Source organism: Schistocerca nitens, chromosome 6, assembly GCF_023898315.1.
Source record: "Schistocerca nitens isolate TAMUIC-IGC-003100 chromosome 6, iqSchNite1.1, whole genome shotgun sequence".
NCBI classification, from domain to species: Eukaryota; Metazoa; Arthropoda; class Insecta; order Orthoptera; family Acrididae; genus Schistocerca; species Schistocerca nitens.
In genome coordinates this window covers 695,552,548-695,565,854 of record NC_064619.1, presented here as the reverse complement: position 1 = coordinate 695,565,854, position 13,307 = coordinate 695,552,548, and the positions used below count along the sequence as shown (strand labels likewise).

General features: G+C 44.2%; 1 protein-coding gene across 1 annotated transcript in view; it reads right to left on the bottom strand.

Annotated features, from left to right (window-relative positions):
* The window catches only part of LOC126262287 (peptidyl-alpha-hydroxyglycine alpha-amidating lyase 2-like), a 210,236-nt gene that overhangs the window by 46,646 nt on the left and 150,283 nt on the right, over window positions 1–13,307 (bottom strand). The window contains exon 6 of the mRNA XM_049958806.1: window positions 1,883–2,071. Coding sequence (XP_049814763.1) covers window positions 1,883–2,071 — 189 coding nt within the window. The remainder of the gene's footprint in view (window positions 1–1,882; window positions 2,072–13,307) is intronic.

The window sequence follows — 13,307 nt, the reverse complement described above, 5'->3', positions numbered from 1 at the left end:
CACAACTAAAATAAGTGTTGTAATAATTCTGAGCTCCGCTCGTTTTTGGAGCCGTATACAGTACATCCTGTTAGTATTACTGGGTTGTCGTCGCTGTGAAACGTGGGATAATTTATATGTCTAGAAATACGCGTTAGGGAACCCGTGTTGTGTTGCTTTCGAACTTAAGTGGAATTGAAGCATTATTTATTTTGTCTTTCTGTAATGGCTTATTACTCATAAACCATTCCTGCTCCAGAATTTAATGTTATCATCTTTCCTATGAAGATTTGTTGTGATGGGTTTGCTAATAAGTTAGATAAAAGTAATGTTAATGTTTTAATACAGGGTGTTACAAAAAGGTACGGCCAAACTTTCAGGAAACATTCCTCACACACAAACAAAGAAAATATGTTATGTGGACATGTGTCCGGAAACGCTTAATTTCCATGTTAGAGCTGATTTTAGTTTCGTCAGTATGTACTGTACTTCCTCGATTGTGGAAGACCTAGAACGACGAGGACACCTGCAATGGACGAGGCAATTCTTCGTGCAGTTGACGATAACCCTATTGTCAGCGTCAGAGAAGTTGCTGCTGTACAAGGTAACGTTGACCACGTCACTGTATGGAGACTGCTACGGGAGAACCAGTTGTTTCCGTACCATGTACAGCGTGTGCAGGCACTATCAGCAGCTGATTGGCCTCCACGGCGCAGTGGTTAGACACTGGACTCGCATTCGGGAGGACGGCGGTTCAATCCCGCGTCCGGCCATCCTGATTTAGGTTTTCCGTGATTTCCCGAAATCGCTCAAGGCAAATGCCGGGATGGTTCCTTTGAAAGGGCACGGCCGACTTCCTTTCCCGGCCTTCCCTAATCCGATGAGACTGATGACCACGCTGTCTGGTCTCCTTCCCCACAACAATCCAATCCAAGCCTCCACGGGTACACTTCTGGGAATGGTTCATCCAACAGTGTGTCAATCCTCATTTGAGTGCAGATGTTCTCTTTACGGATGAGGCTTATTTGCAACGTGATCAAATTGTAAATTTTCATAATCAACATGTGTGGGCTGACGAGAATCCGCACGCAATTGTGCAATCACGTCATCAACACAGATTTTCTGTGAACGTTTGGGCAGGCATTGTTGGTGATGTCTCGATTGGGCCCCATGTTCTTCCACCAAAACCCAATGGAGCACGTTATCATGATTTCATACGGGATACTCTACCTGTGCTGCTAGAACATGTGCCTTTACAAGTACGACACAACATGTGGTTCATGCAAGATGGAGCTCCTGCACATTTCAGTCGAAGTTTTTGTACGTTTCTCAACAACAGATTCGGTGACCGATGGATTGGTAGAGGCGGACCAATTCCATGGCCTCCACGCTCTCCTGACCTCAACCCTCTTGACTTTCATTTATGGGGGCATTTGAAAGCTCTTGTCTACGCAACCCCGGTACCAAATGTAGAGACTCTTCGTGCTCGTATTGTGGACGGCTGTGATACAATACGCCATTCTCCAGGGCTGCATCAGCGGATCAGGGATTCCATGCGACGGAGGGTGGATGCATGTATCCTCGCTAACGGAGGACATTTTGAACATTTCCTGTCACAAAGTGTTTGAAGTCACGCTGGTACGTTCTGTTGCTGTGTGTTTCCATTCCATGATTAATGTGATTTGAAGAGAAGTAATAAAATGAGCTCTAACATGGAAAGTAAGCGTTTCCGGACACTTGTCCACATAACATATTTTCTTTCTTTGTGTGTGAGGAATGTTTCCCGAAAGTTTGGCCGTACCTTTTTGTAACACCCTGTATATGTCATTCTGTACTCGTTTTCTATTGGAGTAGCTGAAGTTTCTTGGCACACAGGCTACAGTGCAATAAGTAAAGTACTTGCCTGTCTCGGTGACTGCGAAGACGCGGCCCATGTCCGGCGCCTGGATGGTGGAAGGCGGCGTGGGCGGCGTGCGGCCCACCAGCCCGGCCCTGGGGCACACGACGCGCATGTTGTCGCGGTCCGCGATGCACAGCAGGTCTCGGTGGGGCAGCAGCGCCAAGCCGTGCGGCACCTGAAGCGACAAGAACTCTGCGCGCCCCGCACAGAGGGCCCCACCCACGCGTCACACAGCGGGACACGGCCTCGGCAAAAACGCTAGTCTAGGCAGCTACACAAAACCAGAGACCCAGGCGAAAGATCGGCAACACTTTACACCAGATGACAAAAGACATGGGATACCTCATAATACCGTGTCGGACATCCCTTTCCAAGGCGTAGTGCAGCATCTGGACGTGGTATGGGCTCCACAATTCGTTGAAAGTCCCGTGAAGAAATACTGAGCCATGCTGTCTCTATAACCGTCCATAACTACGAAACTGTTGCCGGTGCAGGATTTTGTGCTCGAACTGACCTCTCGCTTATGTCCCATAAATGATCAATAGGATTCATGTCGGGCTCTTTGTATTGCCAAATCATTCGCTAGAACTGTCCAGAACGTCCTTCGATCCTGCCGCGAACAACTGTGGCCCGGTGACACGGTGCGTTGTCATCCATAAATTTCGCATGGTTGTTTGGGAACATGAAATCTATGAATGGCTGAAAATGGTCTCCAAGCAGCCGAACATAACCACTTAATGATGGGTTCAGTTGGACCAGAGAACTCAGTCCACTTCATATTACCATCATGGAGCAACTATCGGTTTGCACAGTGCCTTGTTGACAACCTGAGTCAGTGACTTCGTGGGGTCTGCGCCACAGTCGAACCCTACCATCAGCCCTTACCAGCTAAATTTGGGATTCATCTGACCAGCCCACGGTTTTCCAGACGTGCAGGGATGAACCAATAGGGTTACGAGCCCAGGTGAGGCGCTGCATGCGATGTCATCCTGTTAAGAAAGACACTCGAGTCGGTCGTCTGCTGCCAAAGTCCACTAACGCCACATTTCGCCGTACTGTCATAAGGGATACGTTCGTGGTACGTCCGACACTGATTTCTGCGATTACTTCACGCAATGTCGCTTGTCTGTCAGCACTGACAACTCTAAGCAAACACCTCTGGTCTCGGTCGTTAAGTGGAGGCCGTCGGCCACTGCGTTGTCCGCAGTGAGAGGTAATGCCTGAAATTTGGTGTTCTCGACACACTCTTGACACTGTAGGTCTCGCAGTATTGTCTTCCCTGACGATTTGCGAAATCAAATGTCCCATGCGTCTAGCTCCAACTACTATTCAGCGTTCAACTTCTACGAGGGTGCGTCAAATAAAAGCCTTAAATATTTTTTTAAATATTATTTATTGTGCAGAAGTGGTACAAAGCTGTATCACTTTTTAACATAATCTCCCCCACGCTCAATGCAAGTCCTCCAGCGCTTACAAAGTGCATAAATTCCTTCAGAAAAAAATTCTTTTGGTAGTCCGCGCAACCACTCATGCACTGCGTGGCGTACCTCTTCATCAGAACGGCTTTCCTCCCATTGCGTTTTTGAGTGGTCCAAACATATGGAAATCACTTGGGGCAAGGTCTGCTGGATGAGAAAGACACTCACAATGCAGGTCTGTGATTGTTGCAATTGTTGTGTGGGGCCTTCCATTGTCATGCTGCAAAAGGACACCTGCTGACAGCAATCCACGTCGCTTTGATTTGATTGCAGGCTGCAGATGATTTTTTACGAGATCTGTGTGTGATGCACTGGTGACAGTGGTCGCTCTAGGCATGTAATGCTCCAAAATTACGCCTTTTTCGTCCCAAAAGAGAGTCAGCATAACCTTCCGCGCTGATGTTTCTGTTCGAAACTTCTTTGGTTTTGGTGATGAGGAATGGCGCCACTCCTTGCTCGCTCTCTTCGTTTCCGGTTGGTGGAAGGGAACCTAGGTTTCGTCGCCAGTAACGATTCTTGCAAGGAAGCCATCGCCTTCTCGTTCAAAGCGCCGAAGAAGTTCTTCACAAGCATCAACACGTCGTTCTCTCATTTCAGGGTTCAGCTGCCATGGCACCCATCTTGCAGACACTTTGTGAAACTGGAGCACATCATGCACAATGTGGTGTGCTGACCCATGACTAATCTGTAAACATGCTGCAATGTCATTCAGTGTCACTCGGCGGTTTTCCTTCACTATGACTTCAACTGCTGCAATGTTCTCTGGAGTCACGACTCGTTGTGCCTGACCTGGATGAGGAGCGTCTTCCACTGAAGTCACACCATTTGCGAATTTCCTACTCCATTCGTAGACTTGCTGCTGTGGCCGACCGGAGTGGCCGAGCGGTTCTAGGCGTTACAGTCTGGAACTGCGCGACCGGTACGGTTGCAGGTTCGAACCCTGCCTCGGGCATGGATGTGTGTGGTGTCCTTAGGTTAGTTAGATTTAAGTAATCCTAAGTTCAAGGTGACTGATGACCTTAGAAGTTAAGTCCCATAGTGCTCAGAGCCATTTTTCTGCTGTGGCAAACATGCATCACCGTACTGAACCTTCATTCGTCGATGCATTTCAATAGGTTTCACACCTTCACTACGCAAAAACCGAATAACAGAACGCTGTTCTTCCCTGGTGCAAGTCGCAAGTGGGGCGACCACCTTTATACTGATACTGCGACGGTATGTGTGCATCTGCACTGTGCTGCCACCTACAGGCCATTCTGCACGCTGTTTGTAGCACGCTCACCAACTTACAGGACAACGGCGAGAAATTTCGATTTGTTATTACAAATTTAATGTTTTCATTTGACTCACCCTCGTATTAACTCCCGTCGTGTGGCCAGAATCCAGACGGAAGCCTTTTCACATGAATCAGCTGGGTGCAAATGACAACTCTGGCAATGCACTGCCCTGTCATGCCTTGTGTACGCGATATCACCGCCACCTGTATATGTGCATATCGCTGTCACGGGACTTCTGTCTCCTCAGTGCACATTTTGCTACCAACCCTCCCAAAAGGGCTACGTGCCGTGACGAGCTTGAGAGCGGCCGTGCAAGACCGCAAACAAAGGATATCTCGAGAAGAAGTCAATGAATGTGAAATCGGGTGATGGATTCGGGACCTTCTGATGAGGAAAACACCGCTTCTGAATCCATAATTGCATATCAATTTTATTTCGAAGTATCTAGCCATTTAACAGTGGATTAAAGCATGAAAGTTAACTGATTTCGGCTGCCATTATTTGCAGAAGATTTCACATTTTCTTGAGTTAAAACTTTCGCTTTGAGAGGCCGTGGTCGATGTATAAAACTTCCTCCAACTGCGGGAGACATTTTTCGAGGTAAAACGGCTACTGCCACTAAGGCTTGAGTCATACGTCACGTGATGCCGACTGTGTCACTATCTCTGAATGGAGTCATAATTATCGATTAAAAATAATCGATTGTTCTTCCGTAGGCGCAAAGTTGACCTCCATATTTTATCAAATATATTTTCTGTTGATGATAATGCGGTGCTCTCGCTAAAGCGCTCGTCTCACTGAATTTTATTTCATGGTTCCCATCTCGAAAAACATGTTTTTTGGGTACCAGTATGTCACAGACAATAGCTCCTTTTGTGTTCGGTTATGCGGTTGTTGACAACTCTGGCAATGTACTGTCCTTTTTTTTTGGGTACCAGAATGTCGTAGACAATAGCTTCTTTTTTGTTCGGCTATGCAGTTGTTGACACTTCTTTTTGTGGTTCCGATACGCACTTGTCCGCGACTGCATGGAATTTTTATTTCATATACCCCAGGTATTTCCAGGTGGTGCCGTGCATGTTCTTCCGTTCTCAATCCTCTTGGTAGGTCTAAGGACCGTTTCGATTCCATACGTGGTCAAAAGTTTCCCGGTGCGCTCCGTAATTTTATTAATGGACTTACAAAAAACCTTTTTCGGATTGCGGCCGTTGTTGCTCAGTACTTCCGACTTCTTCTCTTCTTTGATGGTGTACGCGGTCAATCTCAGGTACTAGCATACCCATTTTTCTTGAAGGCCGACCGTAAGCGATTTAATTCATCCTGCAAATGAACCTGCGAGAAGGTCTTCTTTCCTCTGCCCATCAAGGTTTTACAGACGTCTTCTTTGTCTGGGATTTAATTCAGCACTGTGAAACATCTTCGCTAGAAGCCGCGGTTTTCGAGATACTCAAGAGAAACATAAAATATGTCTTTTAACGTTCCCCACCCGCACGCTCACAAGCGACCGGACAAGAGTTCTATTATGCTCTTTACTACACCACCCCCAACCTTATCACCGAATTTATTTATTTTTTTATTTTTTTTATTTTTATTTTTTTATTTATTTATTTATTTTTGGCTACATGATCTTTCCTCCCAGTCCACTTTTCTTCGTCTTCGTTGAGAGGGCTAATATGAGGGTACGTTCAGCACTGTGTATTGTGTATTAAACCGTGGACCTAGAAACGGCGGAGAGGCTTCGTCCTGCCGTAGTCCTCAGTGGTTCACAACCCCACAACAGGCCACAGCAGTCCACCCATCCCACTGCCGCCCCACACCGAACCCAGGGGTATTGTGCGGTTCGGTTCCAGTGGATCATGCCCCCCCCCCTTCCCCCCACCCACCATCCCGGGAACATCTCATACCAGACGAGTGTAACCCCAAATGTTCGTGTGGTAGAGTAATTATGGTGTACGCGTACGTGGGGACAGTGTTTGAGCAGCAATCGCCGACGTAGACGTTCAGCATACTCGAACATGATTTGAAGATGGCCGTTACGACTGTGCGATAAAAAGTGATTGTGTCACGAAATAAACAAAAGTCTATAACGATAATCCAGCGTGTCGGACGAAAAGTAGGGCCGCAGTTTTATCGTTAATGAAATAAATGGTTGTAGTAAACTCACAAGTTGCGTTAACAAGTCTCCTTTAATTATCGATAGTGATTAGTTTCCCATTCTACTGGAATAGAACTACATCAGACGTTATAATAGCAGTACCAGTACAGCATGAGTGTGACGGTAGTCCATGTTGTAACGTGATACAAACAAGGTTACACATCGTCTTAGCAGGCGATTGATGACAGTTATGTATGTTCGTACCTAGCGGGCTAGCGGGCTAGCTCAGTGGTTACAACACTGGACTCGCATTCGGAAGTGTTCAAACCCGCGTCCGGTCATTCTGCTATAGCTTTCCCGCGATTGCCCTAAATCGCTTCTGGCAAATGCCGGAGTGGTTCCTTTGAAAGGGCACGGCCGATTTCCTTCCCCATCCTTCCCTAATCCGAGCTTGTTCTCCGTCTCTAATAACCTCGTTGTCGACGGGACGTTAAACACTAATCTCCACCACCTCTTTACGCCGCACCATTCTACCTCCACCTTCTGCTTCAGATCTCCTTTCGAACTGACGATAGTTGTCTCTACCCTTCTACCGAGATCGGCCGACAGATTCTCTGTGGGCTTGAGGTCTGGCGACTGATGTGGTGTCTGGACAAACTTAGGACAGTCATGAAGAAGCAATTCTTTTACAAAGTTTGAAGTGTACTTCGTGTCATTGTGTTGGAAAAGTCTTCAGAATGTCTGTAATCCTGAGCAAGTTTTCATTCAGAATGTTGAGATACCTCTCGTGTGTAACATGCTTCGAATGAAGGTAATCTCTCCATGATATATAGACCCATAGGAAAACACTCCCCACGCATTATTTTACAATAGGTTGCATAAGTTAACCTGCAGCTGATTATTTGGGTTTCGCCTGACTAGAATGCTGCCGTCTATTAAAAATATATTGAATTTGCTCTCATCACTTGATTCACGTAAGTCTTTTCCTTTGCCACTCTCTCATTGTTGCCTTCTTCTCTAATAATATTTGAGACATTTGATTCCGTGACTCGCATACCACATACTTGCGGCAGCTAATCTTACATATGTAAGTGCGGAACATCTGCAGCAAATAACCCGAATGGTAATGATTAATGGTAATATTTAATCGTACAGCAGACAAATTAAAATGTGCGAAGAGAGCTAGCACTGGAGAACACCGGTGGCTTCCAAGTGATGAGCCTGTGGCATCACTCCTCTTGCGCACACATTGATTCATTGTTCAGACTCAATGCCTCAATTCTTTACCGTAGATTGTTTGCGGCAGAGTTCTTTGCCGTGCTACGCAGATGATGGTGCCCGCCTGGGTTGGACTAAAAGAAAGTATCTGCTGTAGTGCTGCTCCTATGGGATGGCTTGTGAATGAACGCAAGTCAGAAACTAACCACCATGAATAAATAAAGGATAAGTCGAGAATTTGGGTCTGTCGGGAGGCATGATAGGGCAATCCGTGCAGGTGCGGTAACCACTGTGTCCGTATGGCTTAGTGGTGCCGCTGGAACGGTAGCTCAGCGTGTTCAGTCAGAGGGCCGGCTGCACTCTAAAGAAAAAAAAATAGAATAAAATAAAAAATAAAAAAATTAAAAAAACTGAGTGAAGTCTTCAGTGATCAATTTGAACAGGTGTCATGTTGTGTCATCCGCCCCGAACAAATGAAGAGTACAATAACGATAAAAAAAAGTAATCAGAGCATCTGGCTAGTGAGCAGGAGATCCGGTTCGAATCCTGGTCAGTACAAATTTTCAGCTTTCCCCATGGATGTGCACCGGTGTCCAAAATTAAAGCAACATGCAATTTTGTCATATGATGACATGATGGAGACCGTGGCTGTTGTTTGAAGACAAATGTTGATGGTTTTAGGACAGAAACCAGCCACAAATTTACATTCAGTTCCTTTATTCAAAGGGTGCCGTTACTGGTTTCAAATCGTTGTGATTCATCCTCAGACGGTTTACACGCTTTCTTTATGACATGTGGTGTGTTTTTTACAGATTAATTGTCCTAAAATATAAATAATACATAATTATAAACACGCCACACACAGATGGTTACGTTACAGATTTTCGTTGCATGTCAGCTTGCAGTGTTTGTTTTCATAGCATTCGTCCAACAGATGTAAATGCATTCCCACTGCATTCTTATTGTTGCACACGTAAATTGTTCTCACTGAACACTTTAGGTTTGTCACTGAGAAGATTCCTAACACGCAACACGTTTTGATACATACAAAGAGCTTACAAACATATGAGTACCACAGATGCTATGATATATCGAAATATTTGACGATGATGTCCTATGTTTGGAAAGGATCATATGTTCATTTACGCAACTGTAATGCCTTTTACACTAGTACAGACACTGAATTTTTCAGTTGATATTGTTAAATTAATTGTAAAGTTTTTTAATATATATATATATATATATATATATATATATATATATATATATATATATATATATAGGTAAAGTAGTATATTATTTAATTACATTTAGCATCATGAGAATTATAGTAGCATATAAATTTGCTACTTGATCTGCAGATAGGTGTACTAATGTTATTTGCTTTGGAGGCTGGAAAGTAATTTTTGGAAATTTTGCAGGAAAGGGGTGTTAGCTAACTCTGTTTGTTCGTTAAGGATATAGTCTGGGATGCTGTTTTTGTGTGTGTGTATTTCTAATTCTTCTAATATATTCATAGTGGCTCCTTTTTCTGCTAGATGCAAAAATGTTTCCCACTGAATGGTTTTCTTCAGCAATATGGGCTGCAAATGCTGATTTGTTCAAGTTATCAACTGTTAAAGCATCAATATGTTCTTTGTATCTAATTTCAAACCTTTGCCTGTCTGTCCGATGTAGAATTTTGAGCATGTATCACATGTGAGATTGTATATTCCTGATTTACGGTAGGGGCTCTTGAAGGTATTTACATCATGGATTACTTTTTGTTGTAATTTATTATTTTTGGAAAAGCTGATTGTGATATTTTTATTCTTTTTAAATAAGTTTGCTATTTGGTATGAAAGTGGGCCTATGTATGGGAGAGTAGCATATTTAGGTTTGGCTTCAGTGGCACACTGATTTGGCTTGAAGTGACTGCTGTGAAGTGGATCTATGGTTTTTGTCTGCATTTTGTTGTGGAGTTTTTCTATTATTGTGGGTTTATATCCATCATTATAAGCAACTGTTTTAATTATATTGATTTCATTTTGTTGTTCTGTGTCACTCATTGGTACTTTTTTAATTCGGTGTACCATCGTTCTGAAATATGCCATTTTCTGTTGGCGGGGGTGGCAAGATGAGTTGCCAATACTGACATCTGTGGTGGTGGGTTTTCTGTAGATACTAAATTGATGTTTATTGTTACTATTGCAAATTTTCAGGTCAAGAAAGTTAATGTTTTTATTAGTTTCATGTTCAACTGTGAATTTAATATTTTTGTGCATTTTGCTTAGATCTGCTGCTAATGTATCTATTTCATTGCTTGTGCCATCAAAAAGCAAGATTGTATCATCAACATATCTTCTGTAGTAGATTATTTTGTTTGAGATGTGCTAGTTGGTTGAGAAGAATTTTTGTTCTATATGGTTGATGTAAATGTCAGCCAATATCCCAGCTAAGCTACTTCCCATTGCCAAACCATCATGTTGTTGGTGCAGTTTGTTGTTGTAGCTAAAGTAATTATGCTCTAGAATAAGTGAAAGCAACAAAGTCCTGCAAGGTTGCGTTTATTTTGCCACAAAACAGTATAATCAGTAAAATAGAAACAATACATAGAATACACAACCTAAGCAATTGCAACATGGACAATGGTAGACAAAAATGTTCTTCGCTTTTTCCGACGTAACGGATTTACACACACATTCTGACAACTGGTTAATGCGCTCAGTGTGGGATGTGACCACCTGTGGCAGCAATACAGGCCTGACGAACGACGGGGCATGCTGTGAACGATGTCATCAATCTCACGTTGAGGCAATAACGCCCATTCTTCCTGCTCACAAGTCTTGGAGGGTGGTTGGTGGATGTTAACGTGATGCAACCCGTGTCCCTAGTGCATTCCAGACGTGTTCTGTGGGACAGATCGGGAGGGCGAGCAGGCCACGCCATGCGTGCAATATCTTCCGTTTCCAAACAGCAACCAAACGTGGTCAATGAGGTCGAGCATTATCGTGCAGCAATACGAAGTCTGGGCCCACAGTACCTCGCAGCAACCGTACATGAGGTCCCAAGATCTCGCCACCATAACTGATAGCATTTTGCCGATTCACCCGTACAATTTCATAAAGAGGTGTCAGAGTGGCCAACATAGTCCCTGCCCACACCATTAAGGATCATCCTAGATATCAGTCCCTTTCCACAATGGTTGGACCCCGAAATCGTGTTCCACGTTCCCTTCAGATGCGAATCCCTCTTGAATCACTGACCAGACCAAATCGGGACTCATCTGTGAAAAGAACATTGGCCCACTTTTCGACCGTCCAGGTGGCATGTTGACGGTTCCACTCTAGGCTTTTACTTCTGTGAAGACGCGACAGAGGTTCAGATGCAGCAGGCCTCTGATAATAAGGGCCACTCTGCTGAAGCCTTCTGTACACCGTTTTCCCCGGTACAAAACCTCCAGGGGATGCTGCGAGGTCAGATACCAGTTGCTGTACTGCACTAAGGCTGTACCGTCGTGCCCTTACGGCCAATTAAGGTTCTCTCTTTCTGATTTCACACGTCGGCCCTGTTTTCGGGATACATCTTCGTTCGGTCTCTATAAACTATAGCCGCATCCGAGAAACAACAGAACGATTCACGTTAAGTGGTTGAGTCACATCAGTTTGCGACTGTGCTGCTTCCATTCTTCCCTTGGACCTCCACCGCAGAGACCTTGGTAGGCGTCTTCTCTGTGCTATACTGCACCGTCTGTGACTGCGTACACAGCGATCTTGGAAGTGGGACTACCAGGCAAACACTATCCCGTTTGAGAGATGCCCTGGTGTCATCGTTGGCGTGGTTCTCCGTTGGCCAGAATACCATCTTTCCTGCAGGGTACGATGGTACGGGCTACGTGGGGTTTCCTACCGTGGGGTTTCCTAGAAGGGTGCAGCAGGTAACGAAGCTGTCGCGAGCAACCGGTTCCCTAACGAGGTGTTTGCGAACTGAGCCTCTCCCCCTGCTTTTCTACCCCAGTCGCTCACCCTCAGTGCAGGAGTTGTCACCGTCGTCGTCGATAGCTTTCGTTCCGTGCGTTTTCCTATACGACTTCTGTTCTATGCAGTGTACACGATGAAAGTGATAACAACAACGAAAGGGAGGCCGTGTCTTATCAAAGATGGTCATAGCTACCGTATTTATAGGAAAAATGAAGAATGTACGAATTGGATGTTCGTCAATTATGAATGGAGTGTGTGCAAAAGGCCGTTTAAGAATTGCAAATGGAGAAATCGTTGCTGAACAGCAACATTCTTGTCCACCTGACAAAACAGATGTGGAGATAAAGAAGACTACATAATTGCAGAAAAAGAGTTCGTGAAGAAAAGACAGTGCTTATAGCCCAAATTTTTAAGCAGGAATTTCAAGATTTGAAAGATAAAGGATTAGACTTCGTGGCATATATTTCGAATTATGACAGCTCCAATACTCAATTGTGTAAGGCGAGAAGAGGAGCTATTGGGACAACCCAGAACCCTGGCTTTATTTCGGAAATTCACCTTAGCGAAGACCTTTTGAAATTAACGGCAGGTAATAGTTTTTTGAAGCTTGATGATGGCTCTGTCCAGGCAAGAGACTTCTAGTATTTGCTTGTTAAGAACCAGAGAAAATCCTTTGCGACAATGGAACTGTGCTTATGGATGGGACATTTGACAGCTGTTCGAAACAGTTCAAACAATTGTACACAATCCATGTCGACATCGGAAGTACAGAAGAGGCAACTAAGATATTTCCTGTTTTGTTTGCTTTGTTGCCAGACAAAAGTCAAAATTCATACGAAAGACTTTTTTCTGGATTGAAATCTAAGATGGAAATGGCCACAATTAAAGCAATGAATTCAGTGTTCCCTGAAACACAACTTTCCGCTTGTGTAATTTTCACTTTAACCAGTGTCTGTGGAAGAAGGTACAGGAACTGGGATTAACGGAAGACTACAGGGATAGGGAGGAAGTCCGATTGTTTTGTCGCATGTATGCTGCAGTGGCACATCTTCCACTTAACAATGTCGATGAAGCGTGGATTTTAATAGTGGAACAAATGCCCAGTGGAGAGAAGATCACAGCATTTGCAGATTATATGGTTGATCAATGGATGGATAATCCTAATATACCTATTGAGTATGTAATGTTTTTAACCAACGTCACAGAACGACGAATGCTGTCGAAGGTTGGCATAGAAAACTAAACTCCTCAAAAAAGCTGAAGGAGGAGGCAGTGAATGCTATTATTCAAATCAAAAAAGATTCCATTGGTCTACCTCTTCAAAAAAGAAAGACAAGGTTCATAGATCTTGACAAAAGATTAAAAGACATTATGAAAACATATGAAGACTCTGGAAATTTA